Genomic DNA, 21676 nt, shown 5'->3' with positions numbered 1-21676 from the left:
TATTACTTACTCAACACTTAGCAGCTCCCTGGCCATGGAGACCAGGGTATTAGGGGTTCAAATATGCTGAGGGGCCTGGAATATCTCCCTCATGAGGGGAGACTGAGATCTGAGGCCTTTTAGTCTGGAAGAGCAGACTGAGGGGGAGCTCATCAATGCTGATCAATACTTACAAGGGTGGCTGTCAGGAGGATGGGGCCAGGCTTCTTTCAGTGACACAATAAGGGGTACTGGGCACAAACATCAACATCAGAAGCTCCATCTGAACATGAGGAGGAACTTCTTTAATTTTAGGGTGCTGGAGCCCTGGAGCAGGCTGCCCAGAGCAGTGGTGGAGTCTTCACATCTGGAGACTTTCAAAATCCACCTGGACATGTTCCTGTGTGACCTCTCTAGGTGATCCTGCCTTGGCAGAGGCTTGGACTAGATGATTTCCAGAGGTCCCTTCCGAACCCTACCATTCTGTGATCAAATGCATTTAGAGCAGTCTTACCACTGATCATTAATGCACAGAAGTGCTGCTGCTTACATTTCACCAGCAAGGACATTTTAAAAGGAAAGAGCAATCCAGACTAAGTATAATCAACACACATTAGGATAAATTACTTAATCTTCAACTCACCTAACACTGGACAATGGTCCCTGTAGAACGAGCCTCCCTTTGCATCTTGGACACATTTCAGGTCGGACTACAGAGAGAGAAAGAGAGATTGAGACAACTTTAGTCCTGACTGAACCTGCAGGTTAACAGAGGTCAGCAGAACTAGCACTGAGACACACTGCAGTGAGAAGGGCTGAGACTGAGGTGAAGGTGCCCTGTAAATCCAGCATTGATGCACATCACCACAAACACTCCCCAATGTCCAGAGTTTAATAGCCTTCACCAGTATCTAAAAGGCTACAAAGGATGAGCCATGTTCAACCCCAAGAAAGGTGCACAGTAACACAAAGCTGCTTTGCATTGTTCTATGGAGTTACATTCCCTTTAAAGAAAGAAATGTCTCCAGACACAAGCAAGGAAACAAAAATCTCAGCAGACAGCCACAGAAAGGCCACAGCCTTTCCTGCATCCATCATTTCATGCCCCATCTTCCCAACCCTTTCTAACAGATAGATATTTAAATTAGAGAAGCAAACCTGACAACCAAATTCTACAAAATGATGTATTTCCCATTCAGAATATACAGAACACAAAAAACCTAAATACCTAAAAAACCAAAATAACAACCCCCAAATTAAAAAAAAAAAAAAAAAACACAACATCATGCTGAGCTAAACATGATCCTTGGAAAGAGAGACCTTCTAAAGCTCATCCTCAGAAGGACACTGTCTGGTAGTTTCTGGGAAGCAGCAGTTCCAAGTGTGGTAAGCAGCTCCTATTCACCAAGCCAGCAGGGTTCCTATAATTCTCCTTTCCTCTGGTTTATTCCCTACATAACCCCTCAAGCCAAATGGCCACCATCTGCCATTGCTCCATGTGGAACAATTCTCAGCAAACAAAGGGCATTTTGTCTGCATGAGGAGCTGGGAAGGAGATAGGAAACTTTGCAAAATGTGCCTGAATAATCTATGGGAGCAGGCAGGAAGCAAGAGGACAGGTGGTGGTTATGATACAACCAACCAGAACTAAACAAAGGTTTTCCCTGTACCTAAGGAACACGAGCAGACTGACCTCCTTCAACAGGATTAAAAACATGGAATGGGTTGGATTGGAAAGGACCTCAAACATTATCTAGTTCCAAACCCCCTACCATGTTCAGGGACACCTCCCACCTGGTCTTGAACATCTCCAGGGAGGGGGCAGCCACAACCTCTCTGGGCAACCTGTTCTAGGGTCTCATCACCCTCAATCCGAAGAATTTCCTCCTCATCTCCAGTCTCAATCTCCCCTCTCCCAGCTCAAAGCCATTGTCCCTCATCCTGCCTCTCCCAGCCCTTGTCCAAAGTCCCTCCCCAGCTCTCCTGGAAGCCCCTTCAGATACTGAAAGGCTGCTCTAAGGTCTCCCTGGAGCCTTCTCTTCTCCAGGCCCCAACTCTCTCAGCCTGTCCCCACATGGAAGGTTCTCCAGTCCTCTGATCATCTTCATGGCCTCCTCTGGACCCTCTCCAGCAGCTCCAGGTCCTTCTTGTGCTGGGGGCCCCAGAGCTGGAGGCAGTGCTGCAGGTGGGGTCTGAGCAGAGCAGAGCAGAGGGGCAGAATCCCCTCCCTGTGCTGCTGCTCTCCCTGCTCTGGATGCAGCTCAGCACACAGCTGGCTCTGGGCTGCCAGGGACCATTGCTGGCTCCTGGGGAGTTTGTCACCAACTGACACCCCCAAGGCCTTCTCCTCCAGGCTACTCTACAGCCATTCCTCACCCAGCCTGGATCTGTGCTTAGGATTGCTCTGACTCAAGTGCAGGACCTTGCCCTTGGCCTTGTTGAACTTCATGAGGTTGGCCTGGGCACACCTCCAGCCTGTCAGCCAGGCCACACAGCTTGGTGCCATCCACAGACTTGCTGAGGCTCCATCATAAATGGCCACCAAGTTCCTCAAGCAAGATTTGCCCTTGGTGAAGCCATGCTGATTACCCCCAATCACCTTCATTTTCCATATGCCTTAGGAAAGCCTTCAGGAGGATCTGCTCCATGACCTTGCCAGGCACAGAGGTCTGACTGACTGGCCTGGAGCTTCTGTGGTCATCTCTGCATCTTTTAAATACCTTCTAGAGATGGGGATTCAGCTAATTCCCTAGGCAGCCTGTTCTACCCTTTCAGGGAAGAAGTTTCTTCTCATATCCAACCTAAATCTCCCCTGGCATTTCCTCTTATCCTGTCATTTGTTACAAGTCAAAACAGACCAACCCCCACCTGACTGCAGCCTCCTCTCAGGGAGCTGTAGAGAGCAATGAGGTCTCCCTCAGCCTCCTCTTCTCCACACTGAACACCCCCAGCTCCCTCAGCTGCTCCTCCCCAGCCCTCTCCTCCAGACCTTCATCAGCTTCACTGCCTGTCTCTGAACCTGCTGCAGCACCTGAATGTCTATCTTGTAGAGAGGTCCCCAAATAGAGCACAGTACTCAAGGTCACTAAAACAAGAGACTCCTCTAAGTGTCACAGAAAAGCAAGACAACATTTATTTCATCCCTTAAGCTTTCACCAAAAAATAATTGAAGACCCAAAACCCTCCAAAATCTGAGGCACTGACAGAGGTTAAGACACACAACACCATCTGATATGCACAGGATAAAGGTCCTCCAGCATATTTGTGAACAGCACTACTAAGAAAAACTTTACATCAACATGCTAAATGCTTGCAAATGCCTTAAAAAACAAAACCAAATCCAGAATTGATCCTGGAGGTTTAGGACAGGAAGATGTACTTGGCTGCAGTTCAGGTACAGGGCAGCAGGGTAAGCAGCTGTGATTCTGCTTCCAGCACTGGTCTGCTCCATTGATCCATAAAGGAAGTGAGCTTCCCCCTGCAGGAGGGGCTGAGGTGCAATACCAGGGGTGGTGATAAGCTCCTGGTCATCCTCCCCATGTTCACCTTTCAGCACAGGGGCTGGGTCCCAAGGGAACAGCCGAGGTGAAGAAGGTTTTAAGAACCTCAGCCTCATCCTTTGTCACCAGGTTTCCCCCTGCATCCACTAAGGGGTGGAGGATTTATAGAAACAGTTTTTGCTATCACTCACACGCTGGCCAAATGAAGTTCTAGCTGGGCTTTAGCCCTTCTCATCTCCTCCCTGAAGTGGTGAAAGCCAGGCTGGCTGGGGCCTTGAGCAACCTGGTCTCTAGTAGGAGGTGTCCCTGCCCATGGCAGGAGGTTGGAACTAAATGACCTTTAAGGTCCCTTTCAACCCAAACCAATCTCTGGTTCTATGAAAGCAAGATCCTCCATCATGAGAAACAAGAACAGCAGGCTCAGCACAGCACAAAAAGGCCAAGTGGTCCTGAGCAAAGCAATTTGGTAGGGCAAAACAGATTCTTAAACAATGGAACTGAGTCAGGGCCCTCCTGCTGCTGGAACCATTTTCTTAAGCTTTCATAGTAAGATCACTCTGGTACTCAGCAGCAGAACAGAAAGCTTACTGAAACCCAAGGAAAGTCACCAGCTTCATGTCCTCAGCTGTGCCATACAAAGAAATAAAAACTGGAACCGAGCCCAAAATGCTAAGTCACAAACTTCTCATGTCTCATTTCAGAGTGGATCCAAACACAGCCATGGAATGCAAGCAGTGCCAACAACCACACCAGCCAACAGCACTTTATCCCTGCCACAGAGGTAGCAAACAGGTCATTCAGCCTCACAGCATCACAACAGCAGATCTCAGTTGGGGAACTGGGGGCCTGTGGCAGCAGAGGCTTCCAGTTCTACATGCCAGGCTTCACAAAGAAAGGCAAGAAGCACTTCACTCAGCTGCTTCATGGAAGCACAGCAACAGAAAACTGAAATGCAAACTCAAAGGATCTGACCATAAGGAAATGCAAGTTTTCAGACAGCACCTGCTGCCCCAGCCCATCCTGGGCTCTCCCAAGGCAAAGCCATCAGGAGAGATAGATTGATTTTGAGGGCCAGATGCAGTCCCTCAGCTATTAAACTAGTAACAATGATAAGCTGTGTTCCTTTAATCAGTCCCATTTGCATCTGAGTCAAGAGTTATTCATTTGCAAATCAGGGCTCTCTTCCCAGCTGTATTTACATGGGCACAGTGAATATTGGTGACTCCACATTCTCTGCACATTAAGAACCAGCTTCTAAGTCCCAAGTTTGCCCCAAGCTTTTATGAATTTTCTGAGAGTCTGTTAGTCAGCTTCAGAGAGTGACACATCAGTAGCAGTGATGGTGATTATTGGTATACTCAGCAAGTAATTAACAAGTCAGAAAATAGAGCACTCTGTTCAAGGCCTGTTTGTGCCAGAGATCCCAGAATCCTTTCTGGCTGAAGCAAAAATTGCACCTGATAAAGTGTCTGAAGCTGAAATTGTTGGAGGAGTGGATGACAAGCAGGAAGCACTGCATGTGAAGCCTGACAGGATCCTTTGGATACACATGGACAGATACTCAGAGTGCATTGGATTGGAGGGGACTCTCAGAGGACATCTTGGCCAATCCCTCTGCACTCAGCAGGGACACCTCCAACCAGATCAGGCTGCCCAGGGTCACATCAAATCTGACCTTGTCTCCAGAGAGGGGGCCTCAACCACATCCTTGGGAAACCTGTTCCAGTGTCTCACCACCCTCACTGTGCAGAGCTACCTCCTGATGTCCAACCTAAATCTGTCCTGCTCCAGTTTCAAACCATTGCCCCCTGTCCTACCACCACAGCCCCTTCTGAACAGTGCCTCCTCAGCCTTCCTGTAGGTCCCCTTCAGATATTGCAATGCAGCTCTAAGGTCTTCCCAGAGCCTTCTCCTGGCTGAACCGCCCCAATTTTCTCAGCCTGTCCTTGTAGGAGAGGTGCTCCAGCCCTCTGATGATTTTGGCAGCCCTCCTCAGCACTGCAGGTGAAGTCTCACCAGAGCAGAGCAGAGGGGCAGGATCCTCTCTCTAGGCCTGCTGGCCACACTGCTTCTGATGCAGCCCAAGCTGCCACTGGCCTTCTGGGCTGCAGGTGCCCACTGCTTGATGGCCTCTGTATTATCCTTACTATCCATACCTAGGTAGTTTCACACACATTTGGACAGTTTTCTATTGTTAAAGGACTGAGCAAACATTCTAATTGCACAGATCTGGTGGGAAGGGTCACCCCAACAAATTCCAGTGTACAGACATTCAAGGGATGTTTAATGCTCATTCACATGGCAATAGTTTCACAACAGACTATAAATGATTTACAAATAGTAAAAATATTTTTATTAACACGGGAACAGAATAAAACAGAATAAAAAATGGATTTTTTAGAAGGAATCTTTAATGATTCCAAAACACTCCTACTATGCAGGCCATAAACCTTACCATAATAATTGAAACCACATCAAATCCCAAGAAAGGATCTGCATCTCATTCCATCTAGGCTTTGTGATTGCTTTCCTTTTCTATGCATCACATTCAAATATAAGGGGGGAGACACCAACCGTTGGTTTAATTTGTATCACCTTGTTGCCCATTGCCCCTATTTTACCTTTCTTTAGAACTGGGAGGGGGACCACCAAGCACACAATTCAATACTGATTTGTTTTCATCCTTGGCATCTTCATGTTGGCCTGCACTGAAGATATTTACTCTTTTAAAACCTCACACTCAAATATGTATTGACTGCAGAAGTGGTGTTTAGTATACTCTAAAAATCAGATTTATTTCAAGTGAGGCTATAAGGCAAAATATTTTCTTCCAAAAAAAGGCAGAACAGGCATTGTTTGATAGCACACCTGACAAGATGACACTTCCAAGCTAGCATGGTTTTGCTCTGCAGCATCAAACAAAAAAAATCATGCAAAGAAAATGCTAATTAGGATGCTCTAAGCAGTAGATAATCAAAGTAACCTTTCCTCGACCCACATTAGGATAAGAAAACCCACAACAGAAGGCACTCAGGCTAGAGGCTGACTCATTTTCTCCCTAAAGCTGCAGAAGCAGCTGTAGAAGCTAGGATGGTAAAAAGAAAAATTCACTGCTAAAGCAAATTAAGGTTGTAGCTTTATCAACAGTTTTCCACTGACAAAAATACTGCTCTCAAGAGGATTCTGAGTGTTGCCAGCAATTGAAAAACTGCAAATCTTGGAATGATCACAGCAAAACGTGAAGCGCTCGGGAGTTAAGGAAACAGGGGCTCTGAGAAGTTCCTAACTGAGCTGCTTTTTCTCAATTTCAGTTTAAGCACAACAGCAGCACAAAGATAACCAGGGATGGGATGTAAACATTTACATGGTAAACATTTCTGGTAGGAACCAGCCCCTAATTTTAAGTCCTTTAGATGTTCTGTAAACACCCAGATCAGCTTCTCTCACTAATGTATATGCATGATCCATACAGCTGGATTGCCATGACCTGGCTAATCGCATGCAAGCTGACAAAGGAGATGACAAAAGCAGGATAATAAAGCACAAGTTATTCTTACCACTCTTCCCCCACCCTGCATTTTACCCTTTGTGCTCTTCCCTACTCACCATGCCCTCGAAGCCAACTCTGTAGAGGTTTTTAGCACCATTGTCCCAGAGAACATATGCTGCGCTGTGTGGGCTCGAGGCACTCCAGTCCTGGATCTCAGTCACCTAGTCAGTAGGAGAAATAAGAGGGTTGTTTCCGTAACAAAGACTCAGAAGCACAATTTGAAGTTAAAACCTTATCCATCTCTTCAGAATACTTCAGGACACAGCAGTTTTACCAAATCCATAGAACTGATTCTGAAGATGGTTTTGTCTGATGCAAGAGCTCCCTGGGAGTCTGAGTACAACTGCAGCCTGAACTGATGCGTTGCAGGCCTGGTGCTCTTTTGAGTTTGTAGCAATCTAATTACAGATTTTGTTCACTACTTCTGAACTGCACACATTTATTTTATGATGCTTGGTCATGTTCTTCCTAGAAGCAGCATTTAGTTTCAAAAAAATGGATACAAATTATTTTAATTGCTACAATCTGTCTGTTTTCACCTGCATTAGCTGGTGGCAGTGAGCTACGTTAGGAGGTAACATTTTCTTTCTAGAGCCAATCTGTTTAACAAGGGTACAAAAGAAGTGAAAAGGACTTTTCCTGACACTTGCTGAGGCCATGCACCAAATCTTGAAGACACATCCATCATTGGGAAAAAAATAAATAATCAATTCCCAGAATGTCTTCATTCTTTGTTGTATTTAAAAGCTGTTTCTGCTGCACCTACCATCTGCTTTTCCTCATCAAAAACCTTTGCATGCATTTGCACACACTTTCAGCTTGCAAATCACCCCAATCATTCAAGTTTAGGGCATAAGGGAAACAATGCAGGTTAAGACTTTGACTTTGCAGAGTTTCAGAGATCTCAAACTACCTTACCAAATTCACACCAACAGGGAAATCATCAAGATGAAAGAGCTGCCTCTGAATATCCCTTGCTTAAAGACATTTAAGTGCATTATTTCTTGTCAATAAAACCCCCAAAAGAATTGCCAAAAGTCCTAAAGTTTCACAGAATGGCTTGGGTTGGAAGGGACCTCTTAAAGATCATCCAGTTCCAACTGCCTGCCACAGGCAGGGACACCTCCTACGACAGCAGTTTGCTCTAGGCCCCAGCCAGCCTGGCTTCCAACACTTCCAGGCTTGGAGCCTCCACAGCCTCCCTGGGCAACCTATTCCAGTGCCTCACCACACTTGTGGTGAAGAATTTCTTCCTAATGTGTAATTTAAATCCAGCTTCTTCCAAGTCTTAAAGCTTCCATAAATGTCTAGAATATACAATAGGCTAAAAATCTTATTCAGCCACTTCTCACTTTAAGTGCATTAAAAATAAATGCAGCAGACCCCAACAGTTCACCTGAACACAGCAGCATCTGATTCTCCTTCTAGAAGGTCTCATATTTCCTGATAAAAATCTTAGTATCTTTTACTTTCTCTGCTTTCCTTGCAGCAAAGCTTCATTAGTTCTGAAGGTAGTTGTAAACTACCTTGAGAACTAGTTGCAAAGGTTATGATTAGCAACAGCTCATTCCATGCAATTTCCAATACATCCAAATACCTTTATTCTATAACTACATCAAAACCACTTGTAATGTCCTAAGCCAGCAAATATCCACATCCCATACTTGCAACAAGGTTAAACTGAAAAAATCCCAGTAATTATGAGATGAAAAACAAAAAACCAAGCTGCAAGCCCTGCAAACCAAGAGATACACAAATGTGCTGACCCACAGGCTAGAGAAGACAGCAATGGCCAGGAAGGGTCCCTCCTGAGAGCTGTGCTTTTATACCAGCTCTCCAGGAATGCTGAAGTGTGCCCAAGGTCTTAGAGTCATGACAAGGCAGTCCTTAAATAGAACAAAAGACTCAAACATTTAGCAGTCTTACAACAACTCTGGTGCTGGTGTTTGAATTGCCACATTCACAAGAAATGGTCACAGCATACAGCCCCTCCTCTTCCCAAAGGCTTAAGCATTACAGGACAAGATTTTTAAGTGTCCAGAAACGTAAAATTGTGACTTTTGAGATGACATTTTTACTCTGAAGTGAGAAAGGCCAGTGAGGCCATTACATGAGCATGGAGGAACTCCCCTTCTTACTTCAATCAGTTCCATTTTTACCTTTCCTCTACGCCCATTGCCACCATCTTGATCTTCCCACTGCCAGTCAACTCCTCGCACCACCCTGGCACCTGCAAAGATTCCTCTTGCTGTAATTTTCTTTGATTTACGGCGAGACTCCAACAACACCCTGAAGTTATTAAAAGAAGAACCCACAAGTGTCAAGATAATAGATAAAATCCAAAGTGAAACATTAGGGATGGGAAGGAAACAAATAAGCAGCCCACAAATGCAGGTGTCAGTGCATGAATCACATCTGTTCAATTCCAACTCCAACAGCAGTGCACAAGATAGAACTCCAGGATCTTCTATGACTGATTTGTTGCAGGTTTACGACTGGTTTTAATTCACAGATTGCATCAGGTTGGAAGGGACCCTCAGAGGACATCTTGGCCAGCCCTCTACAGTCAGCAGGGACACCTCCAAACAGATTGGGCTGCTCAGGGCCACATCAAGTCTGATCTTCAGTGTCTCCATGGAGGGGGCCTCGACTACATCCCTGGGCAACCTGTTCCAGTATTTCACCACCCTCATGGTGCAGAACTTTCTCCTGATGTCCAATCAGTCTCCCCTGCTCCAGTTTCAAACCATTGTCCCTCATCCTATCTCCACAGGCCCTTCTAAACAGTCCCACCCCAGCCTTCATGTAGGTCCCCTTCAGATATTGAAATGCAGCTCTAAGGTCTCCCTGAAGCCTTCTCTTCTCCAGGCTGAACAGCCCCCATGCTCTCAGCCTGTGCCCCACAGCAGAGGTGCTGCAGCCTAATGATATAAACTATTCTAACAACTTCTCCAAACCTACCACCACCAGCAGTACTCTTGTAACCACTGCCCAGGTCAGGGGCTGAATCAAAAATCAGCTCCTGTTCTTTTGAGATTCATGCCAGCAGATCTAGCTATCGGATAGGTAACCTGCACTCACATTAATGAAATCACTGAATAAGCAACATTTCTCTTTCTCTTCAATGCACCCTAGGCTAACATCAACAGCCCTGTAATTGCCCTGCTGGTTTTAGTCAGAACTGGATTATTAAGTAAGAGCTGCATCTCTTTCCCCTCCACCTCTCAGTTTATTCTCTTCCTGCTTCTTAGAGGATACCTTGGCAAATTTCATTCAACACACCGGCATCAATTTTTTCAGTCATAACATCATTTAGTCATGGAATTGCTTGGGTTGGAAAAGACCCCTAAGATCATCCAGTCCAACCACCAATCTAACACCACTGTGGCCATCAAACCACGCCACCAGGTGCCATGGCCACAGGTTTCCTGAATACCTTCAGGGATGGGGACGCCACCACCTCCCTGGGCAGCCTCTTCCAATCCCTGATCACTCTTGCAGCAAAGACATTTTTCTTCATCTCCAACTTAACCCTCCCCTGGCACAATTTCAGGCCATTTATGTTATTTTTTCCAAAGCAAACCTCTTTGCTCTGACTTCAAAAGACCTGAAGGAGATAAGCCTCAAGAAAACAGCACATGAGGACTCAGCTTAAAAAGACAAACATTTTCCTGCCTTTTCAGTCATCCCAAAAGCCACCAGTCTGCATGTGACAAAAGTTACTTCGTTCCAGGAAAATGCTGCCAACAAGAGAGTTTTTCAGCTGAAATTGTGTTTTGTGACCTCTCCAGAAGTGCACCGCCCTCCTGCTAACCTGTTAGCATCCAGCAGATGGCAGGGGAGGCAAAAGCTCAGCTGCCGGAGTGTCTGCAAAGAGCGCAGCCCGGGATTCCCCACTTTCATCCAAGTCAGAGAAGAGTGACAGAAAACACAAAGATTGGCTGTTTGCAGCTGCACTTTAGAAAGTTCCCACTGCTCACAAAACGGAGAGAAAACAGCACACACTGCTTTGGTGCACAGCCCAGATGATCACAGAAGCAATTTGATTGGAAAAGCCTCTTCAGACCATCCAGTCCAACCATTCTCTGCCTGTATCAAGGCTGGGGCTAAACCATGGCCCTCAGCACCACATCTCTGCCTCTTTGAAACACCTCCAGGGATGGGGATTCAACCACCTCCCTGGGCAGCCTATGCCAGGCTTTGACAACCCTTTCAGGGAAGATGTTTCTTCTAGCACCCAATCTAAAGCTCCCCTAACACAACACCAGGTGACTTCCTCTCCTCTCACTTGTTCCTTGGGAGCAGAGCCCAACCCCCACCTGACTGCAGCCTCCTCTCAGGGAGCTGTAGAGAGCAATGAGGTCTCCTCAGCCTCCTCTTCTCCACACTAATCAACCCCAGGTCCCTCAGCTGCTCCTCCCCAGCCCTGTTTCTGCAGACCCTTCCCCAGCTTTGTTGCTCTTCTCTGAACATGCTCCAGCCCCTCACAGTCCCTGGAGTGAGGGCTCAAAACCAAACCCAGTATTTGAGATATGGCTGAGCTCAGGGCTGAGATCACTGCCCTGCTCGTGCTGGCCACACCATTGCTGATCCAGGCCAGGCTGCTGGTGCCCTTCTTGACCTCCTGGGCACTCCCTGGCTCATCTTCAGCTGCTGCCAACCAGCACCCTCAGGTCTTCCTCTACTGGGCAGTTCCCAGACATTCTGCCCCAAGTATTCACAGGATTGTTGTGACCCAAATGCAGGACCCAGCACTTGGCCTTGTTGAACCTCATACAACTGACCTCAGCCATGGATCCAGCCTGGCCAGGTCCCTCTGCAGAGCCTTCCTACCCTCCAGCAGATCAACACTCCCTCACAGCTTTTACTGTCATCTGCAAACTTACTGAGGGTGCCTCAATCCCCTCGTCCAGACCATTGACAAAGATATTAAAGAGAACTGGCCCCAGCACTGAGACCTGGGGAACAGCTGCCAATTGGATTTAACTCCATTCCTCACCACTCTTTGGGTCCAGCCATCAGACAGGTTTTTACCCACTGAAGTGTCCACCCACCCAAGCCATAAGCAGCCAGAGATATCCCAGACTCAAGAAGAAAACAGGCAGAGTTTATGATTTCCTTCATCCAAGCACCCTTGGATGCCTCTTGCCACTTTTCCTGCAACACCTCCCTGACATTCAATAGCACTGCATTACCTTTTCCCCTTCCTTCAAACAGTTAACCACAACCAATTTTTCTCAGCTAAGCTTGATCCAATAAACAGCTCCTTGGCTGATGAAGCTGCCTAGATTCTAGGTAAGAGCTGCAGACCAGAGCTCAATGGGAATACCCAAAGACATGTAAAAAGGACAGTATTTCCTGCAACTCTACACACTGCATAAAATCTCTTTCCAAAACTGAAGTTGTGCTTTGTACATCATAACAGACCCCTTCAAACTAAACTTCTAAAAGGCAGGGAGATTTTTTTACAACCAAGTTTGTATTTTGTTACCTATTCTCAATTACACTGAGCCAGCACTTCCTGCTCTTGGGACAGTTTGAAGACTCAGCTTGCCAAGGTGCTAAGCCAGCCCATTTCAGCTCTGCTGTTACATGGAAAGGTTGGAGCAGATGATCCTTGAGGTCCCTTCCAACCTGGCATTCTGGGATTCTGTGTGATTCTCAGTCTTCTGCAAACACTGTAACTGAGACATCAAACTTGGTATCTTCATAGCTAGATCTGCTGGCATGAATCTCAAAAGCACAGAAATTACCTTTTGATTCAGCCACTGACCTCGGCACTGGAGCCACAGAGGACAAAAAAAAACCCACAGTCCCTGCAGGACATGATCCAGGAACTCAGTGTGTGTGCTCCAACCACTTCCCTCAACTGCGGAAGCTCTGATAAAAGCACATCAAAGAATTACCACAATTTATAAACCTTCCTTCTCCAAGAAAAGGAAATACATCTTGTGTGACACACATCAGATTGAACCGAGTCTCACATCTAACAGAAAAGCTTCCAGGGATTTAATGCAAGAACAGTTAGCCCAGAGGTGACACCACAGTACACAGCCTTCACACAATGGCTCAGGCACAGACTTCACCATAGCTCTCCAAGCACTTAGGGACAGGTGAAGATCACTGCTCTCACTTAACTGCTGACGGGAAGACCTCCTTGCTCTCTACAACTACCTGAAGGGAGGTTGGAGTGAGGAGGGGCAGCCTCTTCTGTTTGGTGTCAAGCAACAGGACCAGCTGCCCCAGGGAAGGCTCAGGCTGGATCTTAGGAAGTATTGCGTTGGGTTAGGAACTGGCTGGAGGGCAGAGCCCAGAGAGTGGTGGTGAATGGTGCCACATCCAGCTGGCAGCCTGTCACTAGTGGTGTCCCCCAGGGATCAGTGCTGGGCCCCATCCTGTTCAATATCTTTATTGATGATCTGGATGAGGGGATTGAGTCCATCATCAGTAAGTTTGCAGATGACACCAAGCTGGGAGCAGGTGTTGATCTGTTAGAAGGTAGAAGGGCTCTGCAGAGGGACCTTGCCAGGCTGGACAGATGGCAGAGTCCAACAGGATGGCATTCAACAAATCCAAGTGCTGGGTGCTGCACTTTGGCCACAACAACCCCATGCAGAGCTACAGGCTGGGGACAAAGTGGCTGGAGAGCAGCCAGGCAGAGAGGGACCTGGGGGTGCTGGTTGACAGCAGCTGAACATGAGCCAGCAGTGTGCCCAGGTGGCCAAGAGAGCCAATGGCATCCTGGCCTGCATCAGGCATAGTGTGGCCAGCAGGAGCAGGGAGGTCATTGTACCCCTGTACACAGCACTGGTTAGGCCACACCTTGAGTCCTGTGTCCAGTTCTGGGCCCCTCAGTTTAGGAAAGATGTTGAATTGCTGGAGCATGTCCAGAGAAGGGCAACGAGGCTGGGGAGAGGCCTTGAGCACAAGCCCTATGAGGAGAGGCTGAGGGAGCTGGGGGTGTTCAGCCTGGAGAAGAGGAGGCTCAGGGGTGACCTCATTGCTGTCTACAACTACCTGAAGGGAGGTTGTAGCCAGGAGGGGGTTGGTCTCTTCTGCCAGGCAACCAGCACCAGAACAAGAGGACACAGTCTCAAGCTGTGTCAGGGGAGGTTTAGGCTGGAGGTGAGGAGAAAGTTCTTCACAGAGAGAGTGGTTGGCCATTGGGATGTGCTGCCCAGGGAGGTGGTGGAGTCACCAGCCCTGGAGGTGTTCAAGAGGGGATTGGACGTGGCACTTGGTGCCATGGTTTAGACAGTCATGAGGTTTAGGGTGACAGGTTGGACTCGATCTTTGAGGTCTCTTCCAGCCTTCTTGATTCTATGATTCTATGATTTCTGCACTGGAAGGGATCTCAGACATTGGAAGAGGCTGCCCAGGGCAGTGCTGGAGTCACCATCCCTGGGGGTGTTCCAGCAGCTGTGGAGCTGGTGCCCAGGGACATGGTTTGGTGTTGACCCTGCAGTGCTGGGTCAGGGTTGGACTGGATGAGCTTGGAGGTCTCTTCCAATGAGATTTTTCTGTGATTCTGTGGTAAATCATGACAGAAGGGGCTTTGGACTTAGAGAAGTTCTCTCAATCAAGACCCAAGAACAGCTATGCAAGAACACACAGAATGCCAGTGCTCAGAGTTCTTTGCTGGCAGACAGTAACAGGTGCTTAGGAAAGGAATAGCAAAACCAAATCAAGGGTAGAACAACCCCTCCCAGCTTCCTTTTCCTGCTCTCTGTGTCAGCAGTTTAAGCAGTTCAAGGCAGACGTTTTGTCTCCAGATCATTCTGGTTTTCACAGCCCACAAAAAGAGCATTTCCCCCTCAATCTGTCTGCACCAATTTTGGACCTATTTGAACTTGCCCACTCAGGACTTCATTGACAAAGCACTGTGTGAAGGATCATACCCTTTGTGTGAAGATTTCTACCTCTGTTTTAAAGCTGCTATAGAACACAAGAACTAGGAAGACTGCAGTGAAGTTACAAGAATCCAATCAAATCTTAATTTCTTTTTCTCCTCCATACTTTCTGACATTTCCATGCTTTCCAAAGATGTGTCCTAGCTACCCTCCCTCACAAAGAGGCAGAGGCAGCAGCAGTAGCCACACCTCACACCATTACCTTACCTAATCCCAGTTTTAGTAACCAAACTTGCAGTTTGTAAGTTAGCCACGTTTCACTGTTCCTGTTTAACTGCAGGAGGGGAAAACAGAAAACAAACCCCAAGCCAACAAGGCCCAGGCTTTACCTTTCGCTTCCTGGCGTGGTGATTCTGTAGAAGCGGTGCCTCAGGTGGTGCTTGTCCCCGTGGTAGCAGACGGTGCACAGGTCATAGTTGGTGCACTCCGCACACTTCCAGCGGATGCCGATGATGGGCTGCTGGCGACAGGTGTCACACATGGTGCCGTCGTGCTTGATCCCTGGGGGAAAGAGCAAGGCTGGCACTGCCGCCACACCACCACAGCCCCTGCGGCACACCGCCACCAGGGGAAGCCAGAGCGTGAGCCACGAGAAAGGCTGCTGGGGACACCCTGCAGGCTGTGTGAGCGAGGGGAGACGATCACAGGGGCAGGGACACCTCCTCCCAGAGCAACTTGCTCAGAGCCCCAGCCAGCCTGGCTTTCAGCACTTCCAGGCATGGAGCCTCAACAACTCCTCTGGGCAACCTGTTCCCACGCCTCACCACTCTCACGGGCAAGAATTGCTTCCTAATGGCCAATCTAAGCCCAGCTTCTTCCAGCTTGAAGCCATCACCCCCTCATCTTGTCACTCCATGGCTCTGACAAAAGTCCCTCTGCAGCCCGTTCAGGTACTGGAAGGCTGCTCTGAGGTCTCCCTGGAGTCTTCTCTTCTCCAGGTTGAACAGCCCCAACTCTCTCAATTTGTCTTCATGGGAGAGGTGCTCTGGCCCTCTAATCATCTCCATGGCCTCCTCTGGATCTGCTCTAACAGTTCCATGTCCTTCTTGTGCTGGGAGCTCCAGAGCTCACAGTCCTACAGGTGGGGGTCTCAAGAGAAAATGCACTCTGCCTCCTCTCTCCCATTGCTGCTCTGTTCCTAAAATGTTCTGTCATTTCTCAACTCAAAACCAAGGGAAGCTGTGCATGACTTCTTCCATCCATACAAATCAAGGAAAGAAATTAGAAGCCCTTTAACTCCCAGTTAAAGGATCAGAAATGCCAGTAGAGCACAATACCCAGGCAATCTGGAATTCTCTCTCTGGGTGAAGGGCACCTTACACCACAAGGCTGCTGTGCTCACCTGTGCACAACCATTTGGAGGTCACTGATGTGACTTGCACACTGTGCACAGCAGGAAAGAGAAGTGCTTATCTCTGGTCTTTTTAACACAGGGAAAAAACTAAGCTCTCTTGAAGAGATGCCATTAGCTTCATGAAAAGCTGTTGCCACTTCGGAACAAGTTTGCTGCTTTATACCTTGAGGTTTTTGAAAACCATGTCCCAGATGCACTGTACCCAGGCTTGCTCAAACACAGAGTTTGCAAAAGATCACTTTCTCCCACAGCTTTGCCAAGCTACAGCAGAGTGAAAGTGATCAGTCACAGTTTCCAACCCTGGACTCTGAATACACTGAACAGCCACAAGTTTATTAAAAAAACAATTTTGCTGCTGTTTGTAATAAAATGAGCACCAGAATAGAGCAGCACTGGCACTCAGTCTGCAGCATAAGAGAAAAACAGCACTAAAAGGTAGCAGCAACACAAAATATTGCCAGCCACTCACTCTTAAAGAAACCAAACCAGCCATAAAACCAGATCACTCTGAAATTAGTGAGGGAAGGAGTGGCTTTTGTCCCTCCAGAGGGGATGCTTTTGGAAATCATTGCCAGCTTCACTATAAACCTATCAGCCACTTGTGCCCTGCACCTGAGCCACCTGCAGTGAAGAAAAATCAACAGCTGGGAAGCAAACCTGCAGGAACTGCCTTCTGGTTTGATCAGCTCACAGAATCACACAACAGCTGAGGGTGGAACTACCCTCTGGAGATGGTCTACTCCAACCACCACTGCTCAAAGCAGGGTAAACTGGAGCCAGCTGTCCAGGCCCACATCCAGCCAGGCTCTGAGCACAGCCAAGAACACAGCCTGCTACAGTGTTCAATCATCCCTAGAGCAAAAATGTTTCTTCTTACTCTTAAGAGGAAACTCCTGTATTTCATTTGTGCCCATTACCTCCTCCTGTCCCTTGACAATGCTCAAAAAAGCCTGGATCCATCCTCTTTACAACCTCTACCAGGTAAACACACTCTTAAGACCCCCCTGAGTCTTCTCCAGGCTAAACAGCACCAGATCCCTCAGCCGCTCCTCACACCAGATGCCTTAAGATCCCTTAAACACATCTGCAGCCCTTCTCTTGGAGCACCCTGTATGCCCCTGTCCCTCTCACACTGCAGAACCCAGAACTGGACAGTACTCCAAGTGTGGCCTCACCAGTACTGAGTACAGAGGATGGATCACCTCCCTCAAGCTGCTGACAGCACTCCTAATGCAGCCCAAGATGCTGGCTCATGGTCACTTGGTTGTCCACTGGCACCCATGATCTTTTCCTGTGAAGCTGCTCTGCAGCCAGTTGTCCCCAGCTACTACTGGTGCAGGGGGCAATCCTCCTCAGGTGCACGACTTGGCCCTTGCCTTTGTTGAGTTATATGAGATTCCTGCTGGCCCATTTCTCCAGCTTGCCAAGGTCCCTCTGAATGCCAGCAGAATCAGCTCATGTTCATGTCTCCTAACCAAGAAAGCTTCTCACCCCAGCCTCAATTGCAAGCGTGTTTAGGAAGACTTCTGGCCTCATGATTAAAAATTTTCCTGATGCATGAACACTGGGATAAACGTAATACATACTCAGTTAAGGCTAGAAAAGGCAACACATTGGGAGCACAAACTGCCCTTAGCACTGCAGAGATGTGAACAGCTCTTCAAGGGCAGTGGAGAGAGCCTTCAGAGACCACAAAAGCCCTGAAGCTGCTGATGACACACAAAATGATCTCTCTAACTCCCAGAGTGGTTCAGCAGCTGGGCACCAGCCACACCTTTCCACAAAGCCTGGGCTGAAGTGGTGAAGATTTAGCACAGCCAATTCTATAACCCCTACTGCCAACTCCAACTACCAGACAACACAGCTGGGATACCAAACTCATTCTTTAACTAACTTGCTCACAGTAATAGGTATTTGCTGTTTCCCAACAACAATTAAAACTGGAAATCTCTGTATTTTCTCCCCCTACACAACCCCTTAAGTGACCATGTTTCCAGCATGGAGGGTTAAGAAGGAGAAAGCTGACTACCCAGTTATGCACACTCCGACTGTGATGGCTGGTCCTTGGTGATCACAGAATTCAAGATCTTAAACGTCTTTCACAACCAAAACAAGTCCAACCATTCCCTGACTCTACCAAGGCTTTGGCTAAACCATGGCCCTCAGCACCACACTTCTGCCTCTTTGAAAAACCTCCAGGGATGGGGATTCAACCACCTCCCTGGGCAGCCTGTGCGAGGATTTGAGAACATTTTAAGTCAAGAAGCTTCTAAGAGTCAATCTAAACCCCCCCTGGTGCAACTTGATGACCTGTAACACTCTACGAGACAGCATCAGCTAGAATAACAGCCAGGAATCGTATTGCACTGGCTGACTGGTTCTTGGTAGTCCTCAGGAGCTGGTACATTAAAAGGATTCAGATCAATCTGCTGATGCTTTGTTTGCCTTCCTTAGAAAAGTCTAACCAGGTATAGGGGAGACCTATTAGCACCTTTCCAGTAACCTGAAGGAGGCTACAAGAAGGCTGCAGAGGGACTGTTTCCAAAGGCCTGCAGTGATAGGATGAGGGGCAATGGTTTGAAATGAAAGCAGAGAAGATTTAGGTTGAATGTTAGGAACAAGTTCCGCACCATGAGGGTGGTGAAACACTGGAACAGGTTGCCCAGGGAGGTGATTGGGGCCCATCGCTGGAGATATTCAAGGTGAGGCTGGAGAGGGCTCTGGGCAACCTGATCTAGTGGAGGATGTCCCTGCTGAGTGCAGAGGGGTTGGACTGGATGAGCTTTGGAGGTCCCTTCCTACCCAAACCATTCTGTGATTCTATGGTGCCTGGGTCTGAGGGATGGTATTTGGTGGAAGATTTTTAACATTTCACACAGAAACAGAAAACTTCCACATCTCTGGATTCTTTCTTTAAATGGTTGCTGAACTTCAGGAAAGACTGTCTGCCAAGGACCACATTTATTCTGGATGTTGAGTGCTGCACGATTCTTCAATTTGTCCAAGCAGAAGGAAAGAGGGGGGAAAAAAGAGCTATAATCAGGAGGCACAGAATACAGAACTGGGTCACCTCAGAGCAAACTGAAACTTCCAGCCAATGAGGCAAAAGCTCAGAAAAACTACCTAAGGAAAGAACACGGAAAATAAAACAAAGATATTTGACTCAAAAGTCATTCTACAGACTATAGTGTCTGGGGCTTAAAAGAGAGCAGTGTCAGTCAGCAGTTGGCGTCTCTGCTTGAGCCTCCCATCTGGATCAACACCACCCTGACAGATGGGAGCCTTTCTTCTCCCATCTCCTGACACCAACAGCAACACCCACTTCAGTGCATGCCTCACCTGACCACGCTGCCCCGTTCTGTCCACTCTGCCAGCAAAAGATTTTTGCACAGCTGAGCTGTAAACTGGATTAAGAAAGGTACCCAGCTAAAAAACAGCCAGGCAGAGAAACATTCAGCTGGATTGGTTTGGCAGCGCTGCAGCACTGCTGGCACAGCAAACCAAGAGCTGCAGGGAGGGAGCAGGAAGGTTATCCTGTCACAGGATGTTTAACCACTGCACTCAGAGATGGAGGAAGAAGTGGGTTTGTGTGCCTCTGGGGCCAGCCAACAGAGAGACTGAAGCTCATCTGCTGGAAAGAGGTGCTACTACTGGATCACAAAACATCACAGCCGAACTCTTACTCATCTTCAGCATACAAGCAAAATACGAGCTGCTGCACTCAAGAGCATGCTTTACAAAAGGCTGAGAGATTGGAACTAGGAACTAGAGGTACAGAAGTGTAGTGGGGTGACCCTGGCTGCCTGGCAGACACCCACCAAGCCACATTCTCACTCTCCCACCTCAACAAGGAGTGAAAATAAAATGAACAAGCTTGCAGGTCAAGATGAAAGCGAGCTCACTTCCCAACTAGCATCACAGGCAAAGAAGGCACGGCTTGGGGGAAATTAAATTTATAGCCAATGAAAAGAAAAAGGGGATGGTGAGAAAGACAAAAATTAAAACATCTTCTGCTCACACTCCTACTTCTTTCTGGACGCAACTTCACTCCCTCATTCCCAACTCCTCCATCTCACTTTTCCTCCCCAGGGGAGACAGAATCACAGAATAATTTTGGTTGGAAAAGACCTTTAAGATAACGGAGCCTAACCATTAACACTGCCAAGTGATAGACACCTCTAAAGCCTGTCCCCAAGCACCATGTCTACATGTCTTTAAAATCCCTCCAGGGATGGCTACTCATTCACTTCTCTGAGCAGCCTGCTCCAGTGCTTGACAATCCCTTCAGTGAAGGAAAGTCAATGAAGATGGGGAACAAGGGGCTCTGGGCAGTTCATATTAGCTCCTCACACTTTTCCCCTGCCCTAGAGTGACTCCCCTCCATGGGCTGGAGTCCTCCAGGAGAACACTGCTCATGCATGGGCTCTGCTTGGGCTGCAGCTTCCTTCAAGGCACATCCCCTGCTCCAGCATGGGATGCTCCACAGGCTGCAGCATGGTTGCCTGCTCCACTGTGGCCCTGCACAGGCTGTGTCACCATGGTCTCCATCCACTCATCACCATCTACCTGCCAAAATTCAGTACTAAGAACCTGATGTTGGCACTAGCCACGTTTCTGGAGAGGGAAAGAGACAGTGCTGAAGACAAGCTTTGCTCTGGCTCAGGGACTGAGTGCTCATCAGCACTGAGATCTTCTCTTTCAGCTCACTCTCACCAAAGAGCAGACCAGTCTGTGTGCTCCAGAACTGTGCTGTAAATCGAAGTACACTGCACAGGAGCAAGTAGGAGACTGGATGAGGTGTAAGCTCTGGAGCCAAACTGAAATCCTGCCCCAAATGCAACCTGTATCTGTCACATAAACCACTTCTGGTTTATGTGAAAGCTCTCTGAAAGGCTGTTTAAGAGAGATGGAGAAATGCAATTTAGAGAGCTTATATAAGGAAAGAATACCTCAATGAAACTACTGCAATACATTAAATGTGCCATCAAACTTCAGAATTCAAACACCAGCCCTGCAGCTGGCCAGCTGTGCACCAGAAGAGCATTTTACTTCTCTGAAATGAGAGAATGCAAAAGCTAAACCTGAATATTCTTCAAAATTCCCTAGGAGTGGGCTGTTTCAAAACAAAACCACTTTTGTATCATCTTCTACACTGCACTGAAAAAAAAAAACATCCAAACAAACCAGGTAATGAGGATACTTTTACCAAGCCTAATTACTTTTAAATAGCAGCCATTTCCTAGTGTCCCTCCAACCTCAGCACACCACAAACATCCAGCATCCCTAACCTCCATCTGTCATTACTCATTTTATTAGTTGTATTTCCCATTAGTTTCCCACCTTTATGTCCCTGCCACAGTAAATTGCACTATTCCCAGATCTT

The 21676-nt window shown here is 47.6% G+C and overlaps 1 protein-coding gene across 1 annotated transcript in view; it reads right to left on the bottom strand.

Moving 5' to 3' along the window:
• Positions 1–21676, bottom strand: part of MIB1 (MIB E3 ubiquitin protein ligase 1) — a 91181-nt gene that overhangs the window by 63635 nt on the left and 5870 nt on the right. The window contains exons 2-5 of the mRNA XM_054394587.1: positions 15269–15440; positions 9189–9318; positions 7086–7190; positions 623–689 (exon numbers count right to left, since the gene is read on the bottom strand). Coding sequence (XP_054250562.1) covers positions 623–689; positions 7086–7190; positions 9189–9318; positions 15269–15440 — 474 coding nt within the window. The remainder of the gene's footprint in view (positions 1–622; positions 690–7085; positions 7191–9188; positions 9319–15268; positions 15441–21676) is intronic.

This window comes from Indicator indicator, chromosome 31 (assembly GCF_027791375.1).
Source record: "Indicator indicator isolate 239-I01 chromosome 31, UM_Iind_1.1, whole genome shotgun sequence".
Classification (NCBI taxonomy): domain Eukaryota; kingdom Metazoa; phylum Chordata; class Aves; order Piciformes; family Indicatoridae; genus Indicator; species Indicator indicator.
Note: the sequence above shows the minus strand (reverse complement) of the source record. Positions and strands in the feature narration are given on the sequence as shown.